The sequence below is a fragment of the Chrysochloris asiatica genome, unplaced genomic scaffold (genome assembly GCF_000296735.1).
Source record: "Chrysochloris asiatica unplaced genomic scaffold, ChrAsi1.0 scaffold00454, whole genome shotgun sequence".
NCBI classification, from domain to species: domain Eukaryota; kingdom Metazoa; phylum Chordata; class Mammalia; order Afrosoricida; family Chrysochloridae; genus Chrysochloris; species Chrysochloris asiatica.
The window spans coordinates 354,088-374,521 of record NW_006408972.1 but is presented as its reverse complement, the minus strand read 5'-3'; the positions used below and the strand labels follow the sequence as shown (position 1 = coordinate 374,521).

Genomic DNA, 20,434 nt, shown 5'->3' with positions numbered 1-20,434 from the left:
CCATGTCCCTGGGCCCTGGTCACCAGCCTGTACCTCCTCCCTGGCTCACATGCAGGAGTGACACCCGTCCTCCCCGACTGCCCCTCCACCGAGGAGCATCCTCAGCCCAGGTCAGACAAGAATCCCCTAGTGGCCACAGTCCCCAGTCCTGATCACTGGCGCCCCGGTTCCACCACCTCCCTTCCCTGCAGGGGCATCTCCCCCTCTCAGAGCCAACAGCCCCAGTTTACTTGGTCTAGACACTGATTGAGATGAAGTGACCACAGCCTTCCAGGTCTCAAATCTCAGCTACATCCCACCCACCCAGGAGGCTGCAGTAGGCAAACCCCAGGGACAAAGGAATATCCAAGTGGCTGGAAGGCCGCAGCCACAGGGACTGGCACCCGCAGACAGGTTGTAGGAACCACCTCACTGACCAATGATGCCCAGTGCTCAGCAGGGACAGTGGTGGCCCCATCTCCGTGCCCACGGCCGTGGCTGTGGGCAAGTCCCTCAGCTCCTCTGTGCTAGGACAGCACCCTGGGTGCTCTGCCCTGCCTGAACCCACCGCCTGGGCCCAGCTTTGTGCCAGCTGTCCCTGGGGTCCACAGGTGGCCTGCTTCCCTGTGGGGTGGCCCCCTCCCTGTATGTCTTATTGCCCAATTGTTGTGAGTCCCTGACAACCTGACACACAACAGAGGAAACTGCCCAGACCTGTGCCACCTCTCAGACAGGGCATGTTGGAGTCCACTGTGTAGCCACTCTGTCGGTCCACCCATGGAGTTCTCTAGCAACCGGTCTTCCCAGATGATGTGTCCAATGTCAGTGACCTGCTGTGGAGCATTGTGCCTGTCGCCTGTGGGTGACCCTGCTGCTATCTCACATACCTGTGGCAGAACTTCCAGCGCCACACATGAGCCGCCAGAGGACAACACACTGATGGTGGCTGTGAGGTGGTGGGCAGTCCACCCAATACAGAGTGACCCATGTGGTTCCTAGGCTGTCATCTGGACAAGGACAGATCACCAAGCGTTTTCTCCTATGCTGCAGCCGATGGATTCAAACCACCGACCTTCCGACAGCAAAGAAGCTTCCTGACAGACAGATGGTGGCGTTTTCCGTTCTGGCACCATCCCTGGTACAAAGTGGGCTAACCAGACTAACAATGACTTCAAGTCCGGGGGAGCCGGGCATCTGCCAAACCCATCCTCAAATAAGGAAGCTGCTCGGAGCGTGGGTCACAGCACCCCATCTGTTTTGGGTTAAAAATAGCCCCCAGCTCTAGGGGCGGGGCTGTGGGGAAGCCACCTCCCGGCACCTCACTGGGACCTCAGCCAGGATGTCCAGGCTGCTGGCCTAGAAGCTCACCCACAGAGAACGGATAGGAGCCGGCAAACCCATTGTTTCAGCAGGGACCCAGGAAACTTGCTTGAGGCCGCACCGTTGGCAGGCAGCATACGGTGAGGTCAATTCTTAGTCAGTGTGGGCTCCCTCCAGAAAGTTCCATGGCTCGCCCCTCAGACTCTTCAGGCCCCGTAGGCCACAGAGATGACACCATGCCTCATACGGAGCTTAAGGTTCCACCGTGACCTGGACCCATATCTCGCCCGTGAGGTGGGGGCACAACGTCTCACATCCCTACAGCTATCAGGAACAGTCTGACAGCATATGGTCGGTGGGACGTGCAGGACCCCACTGGGCCAGCCCCCTTCGTAGTGATGCCCTGCATTAGAGTAGGGCTCTAACCCATAGTGATGCCCTGCATTAGAGTAGGGCTCTAACCCATAGTGATGCCCTGTGTTAGTTAGAGTAGGGCTCTAACCCATAGGGTTACTTCAGCAGCGCCACCAGGTTAGGTTCAAATTGCCAACTTTTGGGTTAAAACCCAGTCTCCTTGGGACCCGAATACAGACACACCTTGCTCTACTGAGCATCACAGATGATGTTTTTTTGTTTGTTTGTTTGTTTTTTACAAATTGAGGGTCTGCGGCAACCCTGCATCTAGCAAGTGTGTTGGCGCCCTATTCCCAAGAGCCTGTGCTCACTGCATGTCTTCTGGTCTTTCTCACACATTTCCAACGTCTTCATAACGCTACTGCACGCCTGACAGACTGCAGTTCATGTAAGGTGACTTTCACACGCACCGGGAAACCAGTAAGTTGGGGGCCAGGCAGTGTTTTGTTCTGTTGTGCACGGGGTCGCTATGAGTCGGAACCAACTTGTAGCATCTAACAACAACACACACACACAAAAAAAAAACAAAAATAAACCTGAAACCAAATCCACAATATTTCCAAGATTTGGATATACTAGAACTCTTTGAATTCAGTCTCTCTGCTGTTGTCCCTGATCCTCCCTCCTCTCCTCCTCACTCGTCAGATCCCTGGGCCAGCCTGCCGCCTCCAGGCAGCCTCCCTGGACCACACCAGCCTCCCACTGAACATCTGTGAATGCACCACAGAACCCTACATCCATCCACCTTTCCTTCTTCACTGAAATAAATTGTGTCCTATCTTGGACCCCGCAGAACAGTGAGACAACTGAGAACATTCCAGAACAGAGACCAAAATGCCCAAGACCCTCTGAGCATCCTTCACCATCCCTCAACACTCACATGTCATTACTGTAAGCATCCTGTGCAGAAAAAAAAAACAAAAACAAAAACAGAACTCAGGACGTCAAGTCAGCCCCAACCCACGGTGACCCACGTGGGTCAGGGTAGACCTGTGTCCCACAAGACTTTCCACTGGCTCTCGTCTTTATGGAAGGAGCCCCTGCACCAAAGTGGGTAAGTGCTTATCTGCTGACCAGAAAGTACGCAGTTCAAACCCACCAGCTGATCTGAGGGTGAAAACCCTGACATTCTACTCCAGGAACAATGAAACCAAACCTACTGCCGTGGAAGGTGATTGAGAGAAATGTGTAGATGTTCCGTGGCCAGCTTGGAAGGTGGACTATGGGTCACCGAGCAGAGGAGTACAAGGAGCACAGGGACACGGATTCTTCCCGGGAGTTTCCGGATGCAGCACAGTCCATGGTGGCCGGGCGACACCTGTGTTGGGCTCCCGGATACCCAGAACCATGTGCTGTTTGATGCCGCTCCATTCAAGGTTATTGGTTACAGCAGCCACGGGAAGCTCATTCGTAAACGGATGGGGCCATATCCCCACATCTGAACCCTGTTGTCTGGAAGTCCATTCCCCAAAGAGTCACTTCTGAGCAACCCTTAATCACATATGACTGCTGTCCTGATAGAAGAGGCACCGACAACGACACTGTGGCAGCTAAGTGATGGCAAGGATTCATTCTCTCCTGCCTACCCTCCTCCTGACTTCTCAGAGCCCTGGGCCAGCTGAGTGACGCTGCAGCCGAAAGTCAGGAGCACACAGGGTCACCACAAGTCAGGAGGGTCAAGCAAGGGTCTTCCCCAGAGACTTCCAAGGGGGCAGGCCCTGCCAACACATGGACTTGCACTTCTAGAGTCCAGAACGCTGAGAGAATTAACTCCATTAGTGTCCCGGCTTGGTGGTCTTTCCTTATGGTATAGTGAAAACCAACTGAGTATTATTCTCAAAAACATTGCAATTTGTGATGTCATACAGATGTGCTTCTTTCTTAACACATTCAATAACAAGATCTTAATGATGAGTGCTGTGACTTCAAAGGAACAAGGTAAACAACATCCCGAGATTTGGGGGGACAACTACAATATGAAAGGAATACACCCTATACTCTTGTATTGGAGACCAAGTCACTGGACCACTCTGCCTACAGGAGATGTGGTCTATGTTCAACAGTGAACAAACCTGGATGCCAAGAACATGAAACATCACTGAACGAAAGACCTGAACAAATGGAAAGACATCCTATGTTCATGGATGGGAAGACTTAACTGTTCAGATGACAACAACTATAAAACTATAATAGGACAGGCCATTGCCGGACAGTCATTTCTGACTCACAGAAAACCTACAGAATAGAGTAAAGCCATTCCCAGGGGTCTCCAAGGCTGTAATCTTGACAGAAGCACAGTCTCATCTTTCTCCCTCAGAGCAGCTTGTGGGTTCGAACTGCTGACCTGCAGCTAGCACCCTAACCTTTAGCCCATGACATCACCATGGAAAAACTGACTGAAAATTCAAGTGGGGCAACAAGGAACCTCAAAGAGCCAAAATGATCTTGAAAAGGAAGAACTAAGTTAAAGGACTTGCACTTTTCTATTTCAAAGCTTAGCACAAAACGACAGTCATCAACACAGTGTGAGACTCATATAAGCACAGACATGTGAACCAACAGAATAGAATTAAGAGTCTAAAGTAAACCCATACATCTAAGGCCAAGTGATTTTCAACAAGTGTTCCAAGACCATTTCAAGGGGGTAAAGAAAAGTCTCTTTAACTACATGCACAAGAATGAAATTGAATCCCTAACACCTCACTCCACATTCAGAACTAACCTTAAACGGATTAAAGACCTAAACAAAAGTGCAATGACCTTAGAACTCTTAGAAGAAAACATTGCGGTAGATGTCCTCACATTTGGCAGTGGTTTCTTGCTATCAAAGCAGGAGCAACATTGCTTCTATGGAGCATTCTGGCTGCACTTCTTCCAACACAGACTCGTTTGTGCTTCTGCTGAACCATGGAACTTTCAATATTCATTAATATCGTGACTCAAATGCATCAATTCTTGTACGGGCTTTCTTATTCACTGTCCAGCTTCCTCATACATATGAGGCTACTGAATACCATGGCTTAGGTCAGGCGCACCTGAGTCCTCAAGTTGACATCTTTGCTCTTCAGCACTTTAATGAGGTCTTGTGCAGCAGATTTTCCTAATGCAATATGTCACTTCGTTTGATTTCTTGACTGTTGCTTCCAAGAGTGTTGATTGTGGATTCAAACAAAATGAGGTCTGATGACTGCAATCAGTTTTCCACTGATCATGATGGTATTTATTGGTCCAGTGGTGCAGATTTTCATTTTCTTTATATTGAGGTGTAATCCATACTGAAGGCTGTGGTCTTTGATCTTCATCAGTGAGTATTTTAACTCAGCTTTGCGTTCAGCAAGCAAGGTTGTATCATCTGCATATCACAGGCTGTTAATGAGTCTTCCTTCAATCCTGATGCCACGTTCTTCTTCAACGAACCCAGCTTCTCGGATTATCTGCTCAGCATACAGGTTGAATAAATCTAGTAAAAGGATACAACCCTGACATACACCTTTTCTGATTTTAAACTACTCAGTGTTCCCTTGTTCAGTTTGAACGACTGCTTCTTGGTCTATGTACAGGTTCCTCATGAGTACACAATGAAGTGTTCTGGGATTCCCATTCTTCCAGGAATCACCCCCAAGTAATCCACTGCATCCAGAGGCTTGTCCAAGTTCTCCTTGGGGGGGGGGGGGGGGGGACGGACTTAAATCAAGACAGGCCCCCAGTGCCATCTTGAAAGTCGGGAGAAACTTCCACCAGCAAGAGTATGAGGTAGGTTCTAGCAGATAACTAGGGAAGGGCCAGGTCCTAGAAGGGGAACAGAGGTGTGAACTAACCAGGGCACACACTGCACACGCTATGGGAGGGGCAGAGGCTTAAGAGTCCTTGGGGCCTGGATGGCCACCCTCAGGGGCTGGGGCTTTGAGCTGAGGCCTAGAGGCATGTGAAGGTTGGAGCTGGGGCACAGGAGAGAGGCAGGGACCAGGTAACACACAGGCCCCTGCAGGGTCCTGAGAAGAGCCCTGGACACCCTGCCCAAAGGAAGGAGGGAGCTGAAGGGTGCTCCCTGAAATGATCCATCAGGTACGAGTGTTGTTATTGTTATTAAGTGCCACCGTGTTGGTTCAGACTCATAGAGACCCTGTATAGGGTTTTCAAGGAACAGCTGGTAGATTGGAACTGCTGATCTTGTGGATCACAGTCCAATGCTGACCCTACAGTGCCACAATACAGACATGGACCTAGATATGGGCCTGGGACGTTTCTGAGGAGTTTACATTCAAGGCCACATGTCCAGGTGTTTGGGGCAGTCCAAGTTGATGCTTACAGCCCAGGTACCCCCAACGTGTCAGCGCTCACTGGCACTCAAAATAAACCCAGTTCTTTCCCTTGCAGGGGGGTGGGAGCACACGGTTTGCACTGCTGTTCAAACACACTCAATGCACCACGGGAAGAAAGTTCTGGCAAACTGCTTCCATAGAGATGAAAACCAAGAAGCCCCCATGGAGCATCGATTCAACAGGAACAGGTCAAACTTACTAGACGTTGCCTCAGGTGCCATTTCTTCAAAGCTTCACTCAAGTCAAGGCCCACAGCTGCCCAGTCGATTCCAACTCATAGCGACCCTGGGAGTGCAGAGGAGAACTGCCCCATGGGACTTCCAAGGTTGTTTTCATGGAAACCAACTGCCTCATCTGTCTCCCTGGGAATGGCTGCTAGGTTCAAATCATCGACTTTGTGGTTAGCAGCCGCTTAACCCAGTGTGGCACTAGGGCTCCCTGACTGCTCACAGAAGTTGGGGGTTCATCACAGCCCCGTTTTACAGGTCAGGAACTTGAGCATTTGAATATGTCATGACCCCATCTATCTGCTCTTTCCGTCTCAAACCTCAACTCCCACCGGGGCGGGCCACCAAGGATCTCTGCGCAGGCCCCTAGATTCTCGCAGCCCCTTATGCAGAGCAAAGAGCTGGGTGGGCTCCGGCACACCCCAGATGTGGGTCTGAATCCCATTCTGCGATCATGAGTTGTGTAACCTTGGTCTTTTCCAGTTCTGTGGCTGGAATCTCCTCACTTACAAATCAGAAGACCAAGGTCAAGTTCTGAGACGGAGGCCGAAAGAAACAACACTCTCAAAGCTCCGGGCTGAGCTGGGTGGATGGAGACTCGGGTTATCCTTACTCTCACATCTAAGGGGGAGGGACAGGAAACAGAAATTTCTGCTGAGTAATGCAGCCCAAAAAACCCACAAAAATCCCTCTTGGAAAAAGAAAACAAATGCTTACATCTGCCTGTACCACAGCAACAAATATTTTAGGGCACCCACCCACACTCCAGTCAGTTTGAAGACAGACACATGCCCCCAGGGAACTCAATCATTCAATGATCCGGTGGCAGATAAGACCCTCACTTCAACTGGGGGGCTCTGAGTCCTGAAAAATGCTCAGTGCAGAGGAGGGGACTCAAAACCATGTAGGCGGCCGGCCAGAGTGTCTCCCACGTCCGAACAGGGCAGGGACCTACAGCCCCACTGCCCAACTTGTGGGTGCATCAACACTGAACAAGTGCATTATTGGGGACACACCAGGAGAGGGTGGAAAACAGGCCCTGGACATACTCAAGGTCATTGAGGACAGAGTGCAAGGAAGCAATCCACCACAGAATCCACAAGATTCCAACGAGATATACCCCCATGGCAGAATCAACTACTAAATAGCAGGAGCCACTCGGGCACCTTTGGGCTCTCCTGCTAGAACATTCTAGAATGTTCTCCCAGATTTTGTGCTGACCAGGAAAGCCATTTATGTGTAAAAATATCCTTGGAATCATTTGTTTCAATCCCCAAAAGGCAACAATAAATCCAAAGACACTCCCAGGTTAATAACAGGGTGAGGGTAGAAATGAAGATGGTCATAAATGAGGAGCATGTCCTTTAATCTACATAATTAAGGGCCCTCGAAGGAGCCCAGGGAGCGTAATGGATTATGAGCAAGGCTGCTAACCGCAAGGTCAGCAGTTCAAATCTCCCAGCCACTCATCAGAAGAAAGATGAGGCTTCCTGCTCCTGTAAAGATTTACAGGTCTCTAGGAGTCGAAACCGACTCAGTGGCACGCCACCACCACCAACAAGGAGCCCTGGTGGCACAACAGTTAAGCACTCGGAAGCCAACCAGAAGTTTGGGTGGTTCTGCGGAAGAAAGACCTGGCAATGAGCTTCCATAATGATTCCAGCCAAGGAAACCCTACGGGGCAGTTCTGCTCTGACACGTGGGGGCACTATGAGTGGAACTCGATAAGACAGGAACGTCAGTGTGAAGAGGCAGTTCCCAGCCCCACCCTGCAGCGGAAACACATCATTAAAAGCAAGTTGTTGAGGTCTCACTCGTTTGCGAAACAGCACAAACAGACCGCCAATTAATTACACAGCTGCTTCCTTCACTGACATTAACCTCTTTGGCCGCTGCTGGGTGACACTCATCACCCAATTCCTGTGTGGCAAGTCTCACAGAAACCTATCCCAACCAGTCTGTTGCCTAGCAACCAGTCCAGCAACCTTGAAGCCAAGAGATGAATCCCCAAGCATTCATCATAAAGTAACATCCAATAAGACGTATCACTTAAGGGTGCCGTCCAAGGTACACAAAGACCAAGCGCTCAGCCCAGGCGCCTCGCTCTGGATCAACACAAATCAGAGACAAAAGGGGGACAGGTTGTTTATCTGCTGCTTCAATGTCAGAAAAGCAGGTGTCATTCCTGGGGATTAACACAGAAGAAAATAGAACCATGGAAATGGAAGTGGGGAGGGGGGGAAGCCACCAGAGCCTGTCCCCCATTCCCTTCAGACAAAGACATTACCACCTGAGACAGGCAGGGCAGATCCTAGATTCCCATCCTCCCACCACACATTCAGCCCAAGACGACCCACTTTCCTACACATGTCATGTCTTCAAAAAGAGGGCCCAACCTTTAACTGGCTGGTTCCTCTAACAATAAAGTGGGTCTCACCTTGTGTACACATTCAGAGAAACATAGCTGAGCCCCCAGCAAAAACAGAAAAAGATCAAGAGAACATTCTAGAATATTCCGGAACATTCCAGGATGGTGGGCATTCAGCCCATGCCTCTTACTGTCTCCAACATGCACAACCAGCCACCTCCATCCGTACTGGTGTACATAAGTCCTCATACTTGCCCTGAAATGTGATGTAAATTTGTCCTCACTTTGAAAGAATGGATCCAACCCCTGCCCACAAATCCTACATCCCAATCTCTTTCACTTGCTGCACTTTTAAAACCTTGAGCCTGTTTCTTGCAGTAATGTAAGCTAAGGAAAACTTGTATGTGCCTGTTCCCACTTACCTACAAATTCAACTCAAAGACACACTTAGGAACAGATGTCGTATATAACACTACACACTAAACCCACCCCGCTGCGGTCCAATCGACTCATGACGGCCCCATGTGGGTCGGTAAGTTGAACTATGTACACAGCATTTCCAACAGCTTATCTTTGGAAGTAGATCACCAAAGATGCCTTTCATCTGAGACACCTCTGGGTGGCCTCAAACCTCCAAGCTTTCGATTAGCAGCTCAGATGTGTGCTACTGCCTCTGCAGTTGAGTTGATTCTGACTCTTAATGACCCTGCAGGACCTAAGGTACAACAGTTTAGGGTATCCAAAACTGCAGATCTTTATGTAAGCAGGTGGCCACATCCCGAGGAGAGGATGGCAGGGTTGAACCACCAACCTTTCGGTTAGCAGCCCAATGCTTAACCCACTGCACCAAAATCCATGCTTCAGGCCCCATCCTAAACACCAATGCGGTATGCTGGGGTGGGTCCCCAGGTTAAAATTGACCATCAGGAGACTCCGTTACAGGTGGCCCCAGGCCACACCTGGAGAAGTGTGGGTGCCTCACACACCATCCCACAGCAGGTGTTCCTAGGGGCAGAGCAAGCAGAGGTGTGTCCTCATGATGCGTGTGTCCAGGTGGAGCTGGCCAGCCCAAGTGTGCCCCAGGACCGAAGTCACCAGCTTCTTGGAGTAGCTGAGTCCTAAAAGAAGTCACACGCAAGGTGACCCCAGGTATCACAGAGCAGAACTGCTTCCCAGGGCTTCAAACAGCTTGCCTAGCTTTGCTTCTGAGACACCTCTGGAACCACCGACTTTTCTGAGTTGTAGTCAAGTGCTTTATAACAACAGTGGCAGCAGCATTGGGTTCAAACACAACAACTAAGAGGCTGGCAATGTTTCATTCTGTTGTGCACAGAGTCACTATGAGTCAGAACTTAATAACAACAGTGGAACCCTGGTATGGCGTTGCAAGTTAATGAGCTGGTCGGTGGTTCAAGCTCACCAGCTGCTGCCGCTCCTCGGAAACCCTATACAGGGTCATTATGAGTCGGAATCGACTCGAGAGCACTTAACATGTAGCCCTTTGAACCACCCAGGAAGCCTAGGTTACATAGAAGACTAGTGTGGTATGTGTGGGTGTGGGTGTAGTGTGTGTGTAGTGTGTGTGTAGGGGGGTTAGTTTCCATCCCATACCTCTGAGCATCTCCTGCATGCGTCACCTTCTAAGGTGTCACACGGGACGAAAGCAGAGAGGTGAGGCCCGCTGGGGCGGCCATGGCTGCTCGCTCAGGTCTGCTGAGCCCTGGGTCCAGGGCAACAGGAACCAGGTAACCATGCGGCGGCCCCACCGTGACTTCACAGCCCTGGTGACAAATGTGTATCTCCCGAGCCTGGAGCCATCCAAGGAGCAAGCTAGGCGGAACTCAAATGGCAGCAGAGATTGGGGGACAAATGCTGGGCTCCCTACAGCACCCCACTTTGTGAACACTCAAAGGTCAGTATTGGGAGAGGCAATGCTGATAACTGGGGCGTGCAGAGTTGTTCCGATGGCTCCGCCCATCAGAACACCAGCACTGTGCCCTTGAAATTGAGGTCACTGCTGGTTCAACCGGGGCAGGACAGGACGTGAGCATGGCCAGTGTGGAGGAGGACCAATCTCCTGGTCCCAGGCAAGAACCTCAACACATATGCGAGCCACTAAACCAGGAGAACCAGTAGAGTATAAATCATCTTGACACTACCAACAAAAACCATGAACACACATCTCTCTGTGTCTCAATTTCCCCATCTGCAAAATGGACCACATGACTAGTGTCTACCGTCGGGAGGATCCGATGAGTTTACGCAACCACAAACGATGGCCACGCTAGCAGGCGTCATGGGGAAGACAAAGCCACCTGTGCTCCAAGTCCGAAAAGCAATGCACAAGGGTGTGCAGGAGGAGGGGTTCACATCAGATGATGCCCCAGCGTCCTCACTGACTCCACAAAGCCCCCGCACTTGTCCAGGCTTGGGTCCATCTATTGAATAAGGGTGGTACCAGCTATCATCTGTTCCACCTGGTGGCAACAGATCAAACAGGGAGACACACAAGGGCACTGGAACCGAGGGGGTGCGAGCAACCAGAATGAACCACCACGATGTCTCCCAAAGGTCCCCTGAATCTGCAATGAGAGCCACATTTTACCTTCTCTCCTGTAATCACAAAGAAGGGGGCCTAGGGGACAGAAGAAGAAATTATGAGGACAATGTTTAAAGCTGGATACAGAACTACCAATATGAGCCAACCATCCAAACCCTAAGTATGCACACACCCAGAAGTGACCGCAGGACCACAAAGAGAAACCTGCCCTGCGATGGTCACTGCAACACTTCTCACAGCAGCCGGAAGGCAGACGTGAGCCACGGACACTCCCATCAGATGCTGGAGACAAAACCTGCTCTCTGCACATAAGGGAACACTATTCAGCCACAAAGAGATCAAGAGGTATGTACCGCCACAGCTAACTTGCAAACACCCTGTAGATGAAATGAGTCTGTCTCAAACAGACAGATGCTACACGATCTCTCTCGTATCAAGGAGGCAAACACACAGAAACCAAAGACTATCAGTAGGTACCAGGGAGGGGAGGAAGACAGGAGTGGAGATGGACATCACATCATGGCCACAGCAGGGCCACTTACCTTAAACCTCTCAGTGACCCCCTCCGTGATGCTGACCGTGAACTCGGCTATTTTCGGAGAGCGCACCTTGCCCTTCTTGCGATCTGGTTCATATTCGGTCTTGGTTTTCACCACCACCTTGTCCAGAAATCAGAGAAGTCATGGTCAGTGGGGTGGCCAGACACATGGACACACACTTACTCAGCGAGAGGTCTGGGAACCATTTCATCAAGATGTCATTTACAAAAGCAACACTTACTGGCGGTCTCAGAGGTTACCCACTGCACCCTGTGCCCCCCTCCCCCTGAAAGATTCTCCTGGCAGCTCCATCCAATAGGGTTCTATTGTGACAGAGCAGAGGTCGCTGATCAAGGTCATGTAGCTAAGAGGTGGCAGGAAGATGCCTGATACCTGATTCCTAACCCAGTGCTCCTTCCACCACCCAGGGCTGAATCCCAGGGAGTTAGGAGGGTGCACATTGAGGCTTCACCACTATTTCTACACGAGGACATGGTGGGATGCACTGCCCACTTCACACAAATATGAGGCTGTGGGAAGATGTGCAAAATGTGGTGGAATTCACTTTGATCAATAATGCTATAGCTGAGTCCTGATCAAAAGGGGTGAAAATGCAGAACAGAATTTCATATTCTCAAGGAATCTGATTTCCAGGAGCCATGGAAGCCGGATGAACCCTAAAATCTACTGCCCTGAGATCTTTCGACCTCAAACCAAACATATCCTTTGAAATCTTAAAACCGAACAATAGCTTGGTTTCACTAGCAAAGAATGTCTGCCTTGAGCGCCTTTAAAGAGCTGATCTATTTGGGAATCCTGGTGTGGTGCTTCGGGTTAATGCTCTGGATTGCAAGGTCGGTTCAAACCACAAGGTCGGCAGTTCAAGCTCACCAGCCACTCCTCAGAAACCCTATACAGGGTCACTAGGAGTCAGAAACAACTCTACAACACTTAACAACAACAACAGCATATGGGATCAAATTGACAACGGTGACTGAACAGGAAGTTTGGGGGCAGTGAGTTGATGTGAAAGATGGAGAAACAGCTCAGAAGTAGGGAGAGCATGGTTGCATGTAATCAACGCCACTGAGCTGGACGTGTGGAAACTTGAAGTGTTTTTGCTTTCATGTCCTCAACAATATACATAAAATAAAACCTTCAAGAAATGTAATAGTAAAAAAAAATAACATAAAAACACACTAGTAAAGAAAAAACGTGGTGGTGCTGTGTGCCAGGGGAGCTGACTTACACCGTACAGGACAGGACAGAACGGCCCCACAAGGTCCCCCCAGCTGGGGTCTCCAAGGGAGGAGATGGCCAGGTCTCTGCTCCTTCACAGCGGCCAGTGAGTTCAAACCACCCACCTTTCATTTAGCAGCCACGCACCAGGGGCTCTTTCTCAAAATGTGGGGCCTCTACACTCAAATTCAAAACTCACTACCACTGGAGTTTGTTAAGACTCATAACCACCGTTTATAGGGTTTCCAAGGCTGTTTATCTTTATAGGGGCAGCAGGTGGGTTTGAACTGCCAACCTTACAGAGAGCAGTCCGGTGCTTATCTTACAATGCCCCACCAGCACAATGTAGTAGTACACAGCCGTAAAAAGAAACGAAGTCCTCAACAAGTTTGAATAAGTCAGTAGCAAAAGGACAAACATTGTATAATCGTTCTTCCATGCAATAAGCAAATAGATAAAACCAAAAAGTCATTACCAGGAGTGGGAATGGCGTCCTGGTGGCACTTTAGGCTTCTAACCACAAGGGTGGGCTGTTCAAACCCACCAGCTGCTTCTTGGGAGAATGATGAGGCTGGCTGCTCTCACATAGAGACTGGGAAATCCTAAGAATAGTTCTACTCTGTCTTAATGAGGTGGCTGAGCCAGAAGGGATTTAGTGGCAGTTGGTTTGGCTTGGTTTTGGCTTAGCAGGAGTGCCAGAGAGGAGACACGGAGTTTTAGTTTATGGTGGTGGTGGTGGTGGTGATGGTGGTGAAGTGTCATTGGGTCGGTGCCAACTCAAAGCGACCCTGTATAGGGTTTCCAAGAAAAGACTTGTGGGTTTTGAACTGCTGACCTTACAGTTAGCAGTCCAATACTTATTCTACAGCGCCACACCAGAACTCCATGCTCAACGTGGTAGATCATTTGGAAAAGGTGAGCAAGAATGGCGACCTAGCTGGAAGAATGCAATCAAGGTCATTGAATTGTAAATGTGGACGGACGTTGTTCGGGTAGAGTTCTGGTGTATTTTCATGATAATAAAAAGAGGGATTTTTTTTTTTTTTTTAAAGATCATGGGTGTAGGAGCCGTCAAAGGACATGGGAGCAGCGTCCCAGTGCCCACTCCCACAGCCTTTCTCCCTCCGGGCCCCCAAAAGGGTTCCTGGACACCTGCCCTCACTGGTCCCCATGGGCTCTGGAAGCCCCTCCTCTTGGGCGGCACATGGATCGGCCAGTTGCCGATGTTGACTGTTTACAGCTCCGTCTCCCACTGGGCGCACACTCCGCAGTGCAGTGTCTAGGGTTTACTCAGCAATCATCGCCAAGTCCCCAAGGGGCTGGGGGCCGAGACTGTGGCAGAAGAAACCAACACCCACAATCTTCTGTCCTGAGTGACAGGTACTCCAGCGAGTGGCCCAAGCTAGAGGAGATGTTCCTGAAAGCTGACAGGGACCGACCAGCAGGTCAGGATGGGTGGGCAGACCACACTGCAGCCCTATTGTGCCTTCTCTGGTGGCACTGTGGGTTAAGCACTGATCTGCTAACTAAGATGTCTTCAGATGGAGCTTATCAGCTGCTCTGTGACAGACACAAGACAGTCTGCACTTTTGTAAAGATGTCAGTCTTGGAAACCCTAAGAAGTAATTCTGCTCTGTGTCAGGGAGTAGCTATGAGCTGGAATCGACTTGAAGGCAGTGTGATTTTGGGGTGCTTCACAGAGGAGCTTCCAAGAGATTCTACCTTGTTCCTCAACCAGGGGAGCTGTTTCCACCCTCAGAGGCAACCCAAACCTTCCTCCTCACTCAGATCTGGCTGGCACCACTCCCCTCCGTGGAGAACCATCCAGAACCAGGCAGGCTGTCCCAGAAACAGAACACATCATTGCCAAGCGTCAGTCTTGCACCAGGAGATGGGAAGCACGGGGTGAACCCAAGGGCTTTGGACCCGGACCTCCTGCGTTTAGATCCGGGCTCTGCACTGTGCCTCAACTTGCCCACCTGTAAGATGGCATGCACAGATAGAAACTCCATCTGGGGCAGGTGGCTGACAGGATGAACTCAAGAGCTCAGAACTAGGCTTGGCTTGTAATAGGGAGGAAATTAGCAAACAGAGCAATTCATGCTCAGAGTCACTGAAAACTACTCCCACGGCCACAGACCCTGTGACCACACACTTGACAGTCCTTCACCTCATTTCTTGGCATGATGTGGACAGGCAGGGGGCACTAGAATAAACATCAGCTTCAGTGTCCCCAGGGTCCCCAGGAGGTACCCATCTCTCTAAGCAATACTTGGGTGTCACACGGCCATCCTAAATCCCAGCTCTATCTACCTCACCAGGTGACCCAGAGCTGGCACATGGGCACACTGAGTCTGGCTATCCTCACGGTGATATGGAATCAGGCAGGTGGGTCTCATCAGGAGACTGAAGACAAGCCAGTTAGTGGACCCCTCAGCCTGGGATTCTATCTGCCATCAGCAGGCTGGATGATCTCAGGGATGTCCCTTAAACTCTCTGTTTCCATGGCTATAAAATGGGACTATCAGCAGCAGTCACTACTAGACTAGATTTCTTGTTGGAGCACAGTTTTGTTGTTGTTAGCTGCCACCAGGCCAGCCCCCCCCACCCCACCCCCGGCTCATGGGACCCCCATGCACAACAGAACAGAGTATTTCCTGGTCCTGCTCCGCATCCCTCATTGTGAGCCATTGCAGACAAGATCTTTGTGGTCCGTTTTCATTGGAAGGGGATCTCCTTCAGGCCTTTCCCCTAGTCTATCCTAGTCTGGATAAGGAGCTCTGGTAGCGTAGTGGTTACGAATCGGGCTGCGAACCTTAAGGTCAGCTGTTTGAAACTACCAGCCGCTCCGCGGGAGAAAGATGAGACTTTCTACTCCCGTAAAGATTTACACCCTCGGAAACCCTGTACAGGGTCGCTATGGGTGGGAACCGACTCAACGGCACTTAACAACAACAACAACAATCCTAGTCTGGAAGCTCAGCATCACAGCAATACATAAGCCTCCACTGACCACGTGTGGTGGCTGCACCAAGGTACACTGATCAGGAATCAAACCCAGGCCTCCTGCTTCGTGGAAGGTGAGAATTGCAGCTGCGGCTGTTACATGCCGTCGAGTCAGTTCCAACTCAGAGCAATCCTATATATATAGGGTTTCGGAGAAGCAGCTGCTGGGTTTGAACTGCCAGCACTTATCCTACTGCGCCACACCAGGCATTAAAGGCATATGAACATCTCTAGCTGGTAGAATCGTGCCTGGTAAATGATAAGCCCTCAACAAACCAAACATCACGTAAGCCTGCCACTGACCCTGCTACAGGCTTCCCATCTGCCGGCTCTAAGGATACGCGTTCATTACAATGGGGGCCTCAAAAGCCATGTGCCCTCGGGCAGATGACGTCAGCTGGGAAAACATGGCTGCTGTCTAGGCTGGGGAGGTCTGGTATGAGAGATACCTGGCACAAAGCAGGTCGAGCAGGAGGCAATACCACAAGCTTCTACACTTGGGAGAACTGTCATCTGCAGCTCAGTGACCTTGGGCATGTCCTGGGAACTCTAGGATTCAAATTCCTCAACTGCCCAACCATCGAGCCCTACTAGAATTCTCTCCTCTAAAGCAATCCTGGTGTGGCACTGTGGGTTAACGCGCAGGACTGCAAAGTCTGCTTGAACCGCAAGGTCGGCTGTTTAAGCCCACCAGCTGCTCCTTAGAAACCCTATACGGGGTCACAATCAACTCTAAGACATTTAACAACAAAGCAATCCTGGTGTGGTACTGTGGGTTAATACACGGGACTGCAAAGGTACCTTGAACCATAAGGTTGTCGGTTCAAGCTTACCAGCTGCTCCTTAGAAATACCATATATACAGTGTCACTAAGGGTACGAACAGACTCAACGGCACTTAACAACAACAACAACAAAGCAATCCTGGAGCAGCGCTGTGGGATAATGCACTGGACCGCAAGGTTCAGCTTGAACCACAAGGTTTTGATGGTTCAAATTCACCAACCGCTCCTTGGAAACTCTATACAGGGTCGCTATGAGTCGGAGACACTTAAAAACAATGACATATCAGATATGGAGTTCTGGTATGGCACTGTAAGATAAGCACTGGACCACAAGGTTGCTTTGAATCATAAAGTTGGTGGTTCAAACTCAACAAAGCAAGCCTGACAAAATAGTTAAGAGTCTGGCCACTGATCCAAAGTTCGAAGCCCAGGAGACAAGACTTGGCAAGCTGCAGCATCTGTAAAGATGAATCTGTCCTATTGCCCTGACTTGAAATGGACTTGCAGGCACACAGCAACTACCTATCCCTGCCGATTGCTATGTTAAATGCCACTGAGTTGGTTCCAACTCCTAGTATTGGGTTTCCAAGGAGCGGCTGGTGAGTTTGAGCTGCTGACCTTGCGATTGGCAGTCTAGTGCTTATCCTACATTGCGACACCAGTCATTCTTGATTTAAATGCCTCCAGGGACAGGGGACTCAGGGATTCTCCTGAGCAGGGTGTCACATCTGCCCATCTTCCTTCTCCTGTAGAAGTCAGCTGAGACCAGACCCGGAAAGGGGCAGGCAGAAGGCATAAAGAGGTGGGTCAGGCTGAGGAGGGAACCACCAGGCCAGGGGCAGCCTAGAAACCCAACGTTAGTTCCTGGTGAACATCTGGAAGAAGAGCAGTTGGGGCAGGGCGGGATGAGAGGGGGTGAGGGCAGTGGGGCCAAGCTTCGCTCCCTTGGCAAGTCTGACACCTAAGGAAGGGAGGTCCCCTCCTGCACAGGCCAGCCTGGACCTTCAGCACCTAGAGTGACATGTGTGTGTGTGTGTCCAGCTCATTCCCCCTCCCAGAGCTGAAACACAGGCCAACATGGCTCCCGTGCCCAAAGATCCAACACCCAGATTATTAATAGAGTTTAGGATGAAACTCACTTTGGGGAGCTGAAGAGCCTTTCAAAGGGTCCACATGGAAAAGATCAGATGGAGTCCATCTCCCGGCAAACCGTCGCACGCCTCCCTCCCCCCTGGAGGCCCTGAGCCCCAGCCTCCTTACCAGGGCCCAAGAAAAACATTAAGTACACATGCACATCCGGAAACCGAATAAGCATTCATGACCAGCATGGATTTGAAGTCACAACAAGGTGGCTAGAAAGGATGCTGCATTTATTAGCTCCAATTCTGAGGCAACTGTTGAGACTTTCACACTACATTTACCATTCCTGGTAGATAAAAACCAATTGATGGAATTCTGTAGTCAGGAAAAAGGGGGGATTCTTTAAATTCAGCCCCATTAGGCTTTGGGGTTGCTGATGATAAATGATGTTCACATGGCATTGGTACTCTGGGGAAGGCGGATCTCCTCTGGAGATTTCACAGGCGGAACAAAGGGAGGACGGGCTCTATTGAGTGCCAATCTGGTAAGGTGGATTAGCAAGGGGGTAGGGGTCAACGAAGGCCCCCCAAAAGGGGGCATCTGGCCAAGAAAAATGCTCTGCCCCTCAGAATGCGCCTGAAGCTGTACCCCAGTGGGGCAGAGGGTGCAGCGGGGCAGCCTCTCGGGCCTCCCCGCAACACAGAACCCTGCTACGTGGGGCTGGTCAGGGAGGAGGGGGCAGAAGGTGCCTACTGAGGGGCAAGGATTTCGCTCTAACACGAATTTCAGGAACATCAAATAAGACCCATGGCTTCATTGCCAGGAAGAAGCCATCACCTGCGGGCGGGAGGTGGAGGGCCCTCCCCATCACCCAGTCCCCAAGACTGCCTCCTCGTGCACCCGCCCAGCTCTGGGTTCCCGGCGCACGCGGCGCGCTTCTTTTGTTACCGCCGCCACCGCCCGAGATTTGGGGGTGCGCACCCGGCCAGGCGGGGCTGCAGCGAGACGGGGGAGCTGGGGAGCCCCTTACCTTATCCGGGGGCGGGAACTGCAGCTGATTGACGTCCAGAGGCGTCATCAGGGGGATGGTATCGAAGCCATCCTCCAGCAGCGCCTGCTTCGTGCCCTTCTCCGCGAAATTGTTGCCTAACTTCACCATCGTGCCGGGGGACCGAGACTGCCGCCTACGGAGAGCAGGGCGCCGGCGTCAGTGCTCTCAGGACCCGTGCCCACCCGCCGCCGCCCCCCCGCGCCCCGAAGTGTCCACGCGCTCGCCGGCCCTCCTCGCTCCCTAGGGTCCTGCGGAAGCGGCGGTCGCGCCCGAGGGCGGGTAGGGTGCTCTGTGTACAGACCCCACCTCGCCGGACCTAAGCGCTGGCGCTGGGCCCGCGGCTGAGGGAGGGGGCGCCGCCCCGGTCCGATCCGCGTAGACGCGTCCTTCGCTCTGGACCCGCGCGCCTCGGCCACCCACCCGCCTCCAGTGGTCCGGTCCCGCTAAGGGAAGTGGGCGGCCGCGCCCTGGCCTTGACCCCGGCCCTAGCCCCGCGCCCCGCGCCGCCCAGGCGGGCGCTCACCCTCAATGTCTGGCAGATCTGGCTGGGCGCTCCCAGCTCCGCCGCGCTCGCTCTGCGCGCAGCAATGGCGGAGGCGGTGCCGGGCGGCGGACGAGCAGAGCGATTGGGCCCCGCGCGCCCCTCCCTGCGTACCCGCCCCCCGGGGTTCATGGGGCGCGGGCGGGGGGACGCGGGGCGCGGCGGCTCGCCTTGACGCAACGCGCTCGCCAGGCGCACAAAGGAGCGCTGCGGGAGCAGGGGGCTCCCCCGGGACTCCTGCTGCCCCAGCGGGGAAGGGCTGCGGAAGGGAGGGCATCCCGGGGACGCAGCGCTCACCCGGAGCTCGCTGGGGGAGAGGAGCATGCAGTATTTGCAAGCAGGGTGGGGGCTCCAGAGCGACGAGACTGGCAATCGAGTGGGGTGCGGGTTTCACCACGCTGGGACGGCGGGGGAGGGCCCTGGGATTGGAGCAACCCCCAAAGGTGAAGGGGGTGGGAGAGAAGAGGGTGCCCAGACCGTAGCCGCTCCGATCTGGAGGTGCTGAAGATGGATGGGGGTCTCGGGGAGGTTGCCAGGAGGCGGTGGACGGTGACAGAACCTGGAGCGTTCCCTGCGTGCGAAGAAAAGAGGGCGCTACTCGGGATAAAGGGATGGGAGCCGAGGGGGGATTGTTAAGTGTTGCGGGATGCGGTGGTACCCCTCCTCCCCAGTGCAAGGCGGCGGGTTCCTCGGTGGATGGCGCCCCTGGGTAGCAGAGGGAAGGTATCCTGGGCGAAGGGAACGCCTCCTTGGATGCAGGCAAGGATCTCTGGGCCTGGTCGGAAGGGCAGGGAAGTGTGTGTCCCTCCCCACCCCCCCACCCCCCAATGCGGGCACCCCGGGAGGAAATGACAGTCCCGCGGCCTGGAATGGTCACTATACGGAATGGATTGGGGATACTGCCCAGACGAGGTTCGCTCTTTGCAGACCTGAAACCAGCTAGCTTCTAGCCTCATCAGGTGCAGAAGCGCGCGGGGGTTGGGGGGGGGTGGTGGTGGCAGGGA

The 20,434-nt window shown here is 52.2% G+C and overlaps 1 protein-coding gene across 1 annotated transcript in view; it reads right to left on the bottom strand.

The window, feature by feature from the left end:
• The window catches only part of LOC102822306 (neuron-specific protein family member 1-like), a 29,931-nt gene extending 10,934 nt beyond the window's left edge, over positions 1-18,997 (bottom strand). The window contains exons 1-2 of the mRNA XM_006877281.1: positions 18,869-18,997; positions 11,733-11,849 (exon numbers count right to left, since the gene is read on the bottom strand). Coding sequence (XP_006877343.1) covers positions 11,733-11,849; positions 18,869-18,997 — 246 coding nt within the window. The remainder of the gene's footprint in view (positions 1-11,732; positions 11,850-18,868) is intronic.
• Between the last annotated feature and the right edge of the window lie 1,437 nt (positions 18,998-20,434).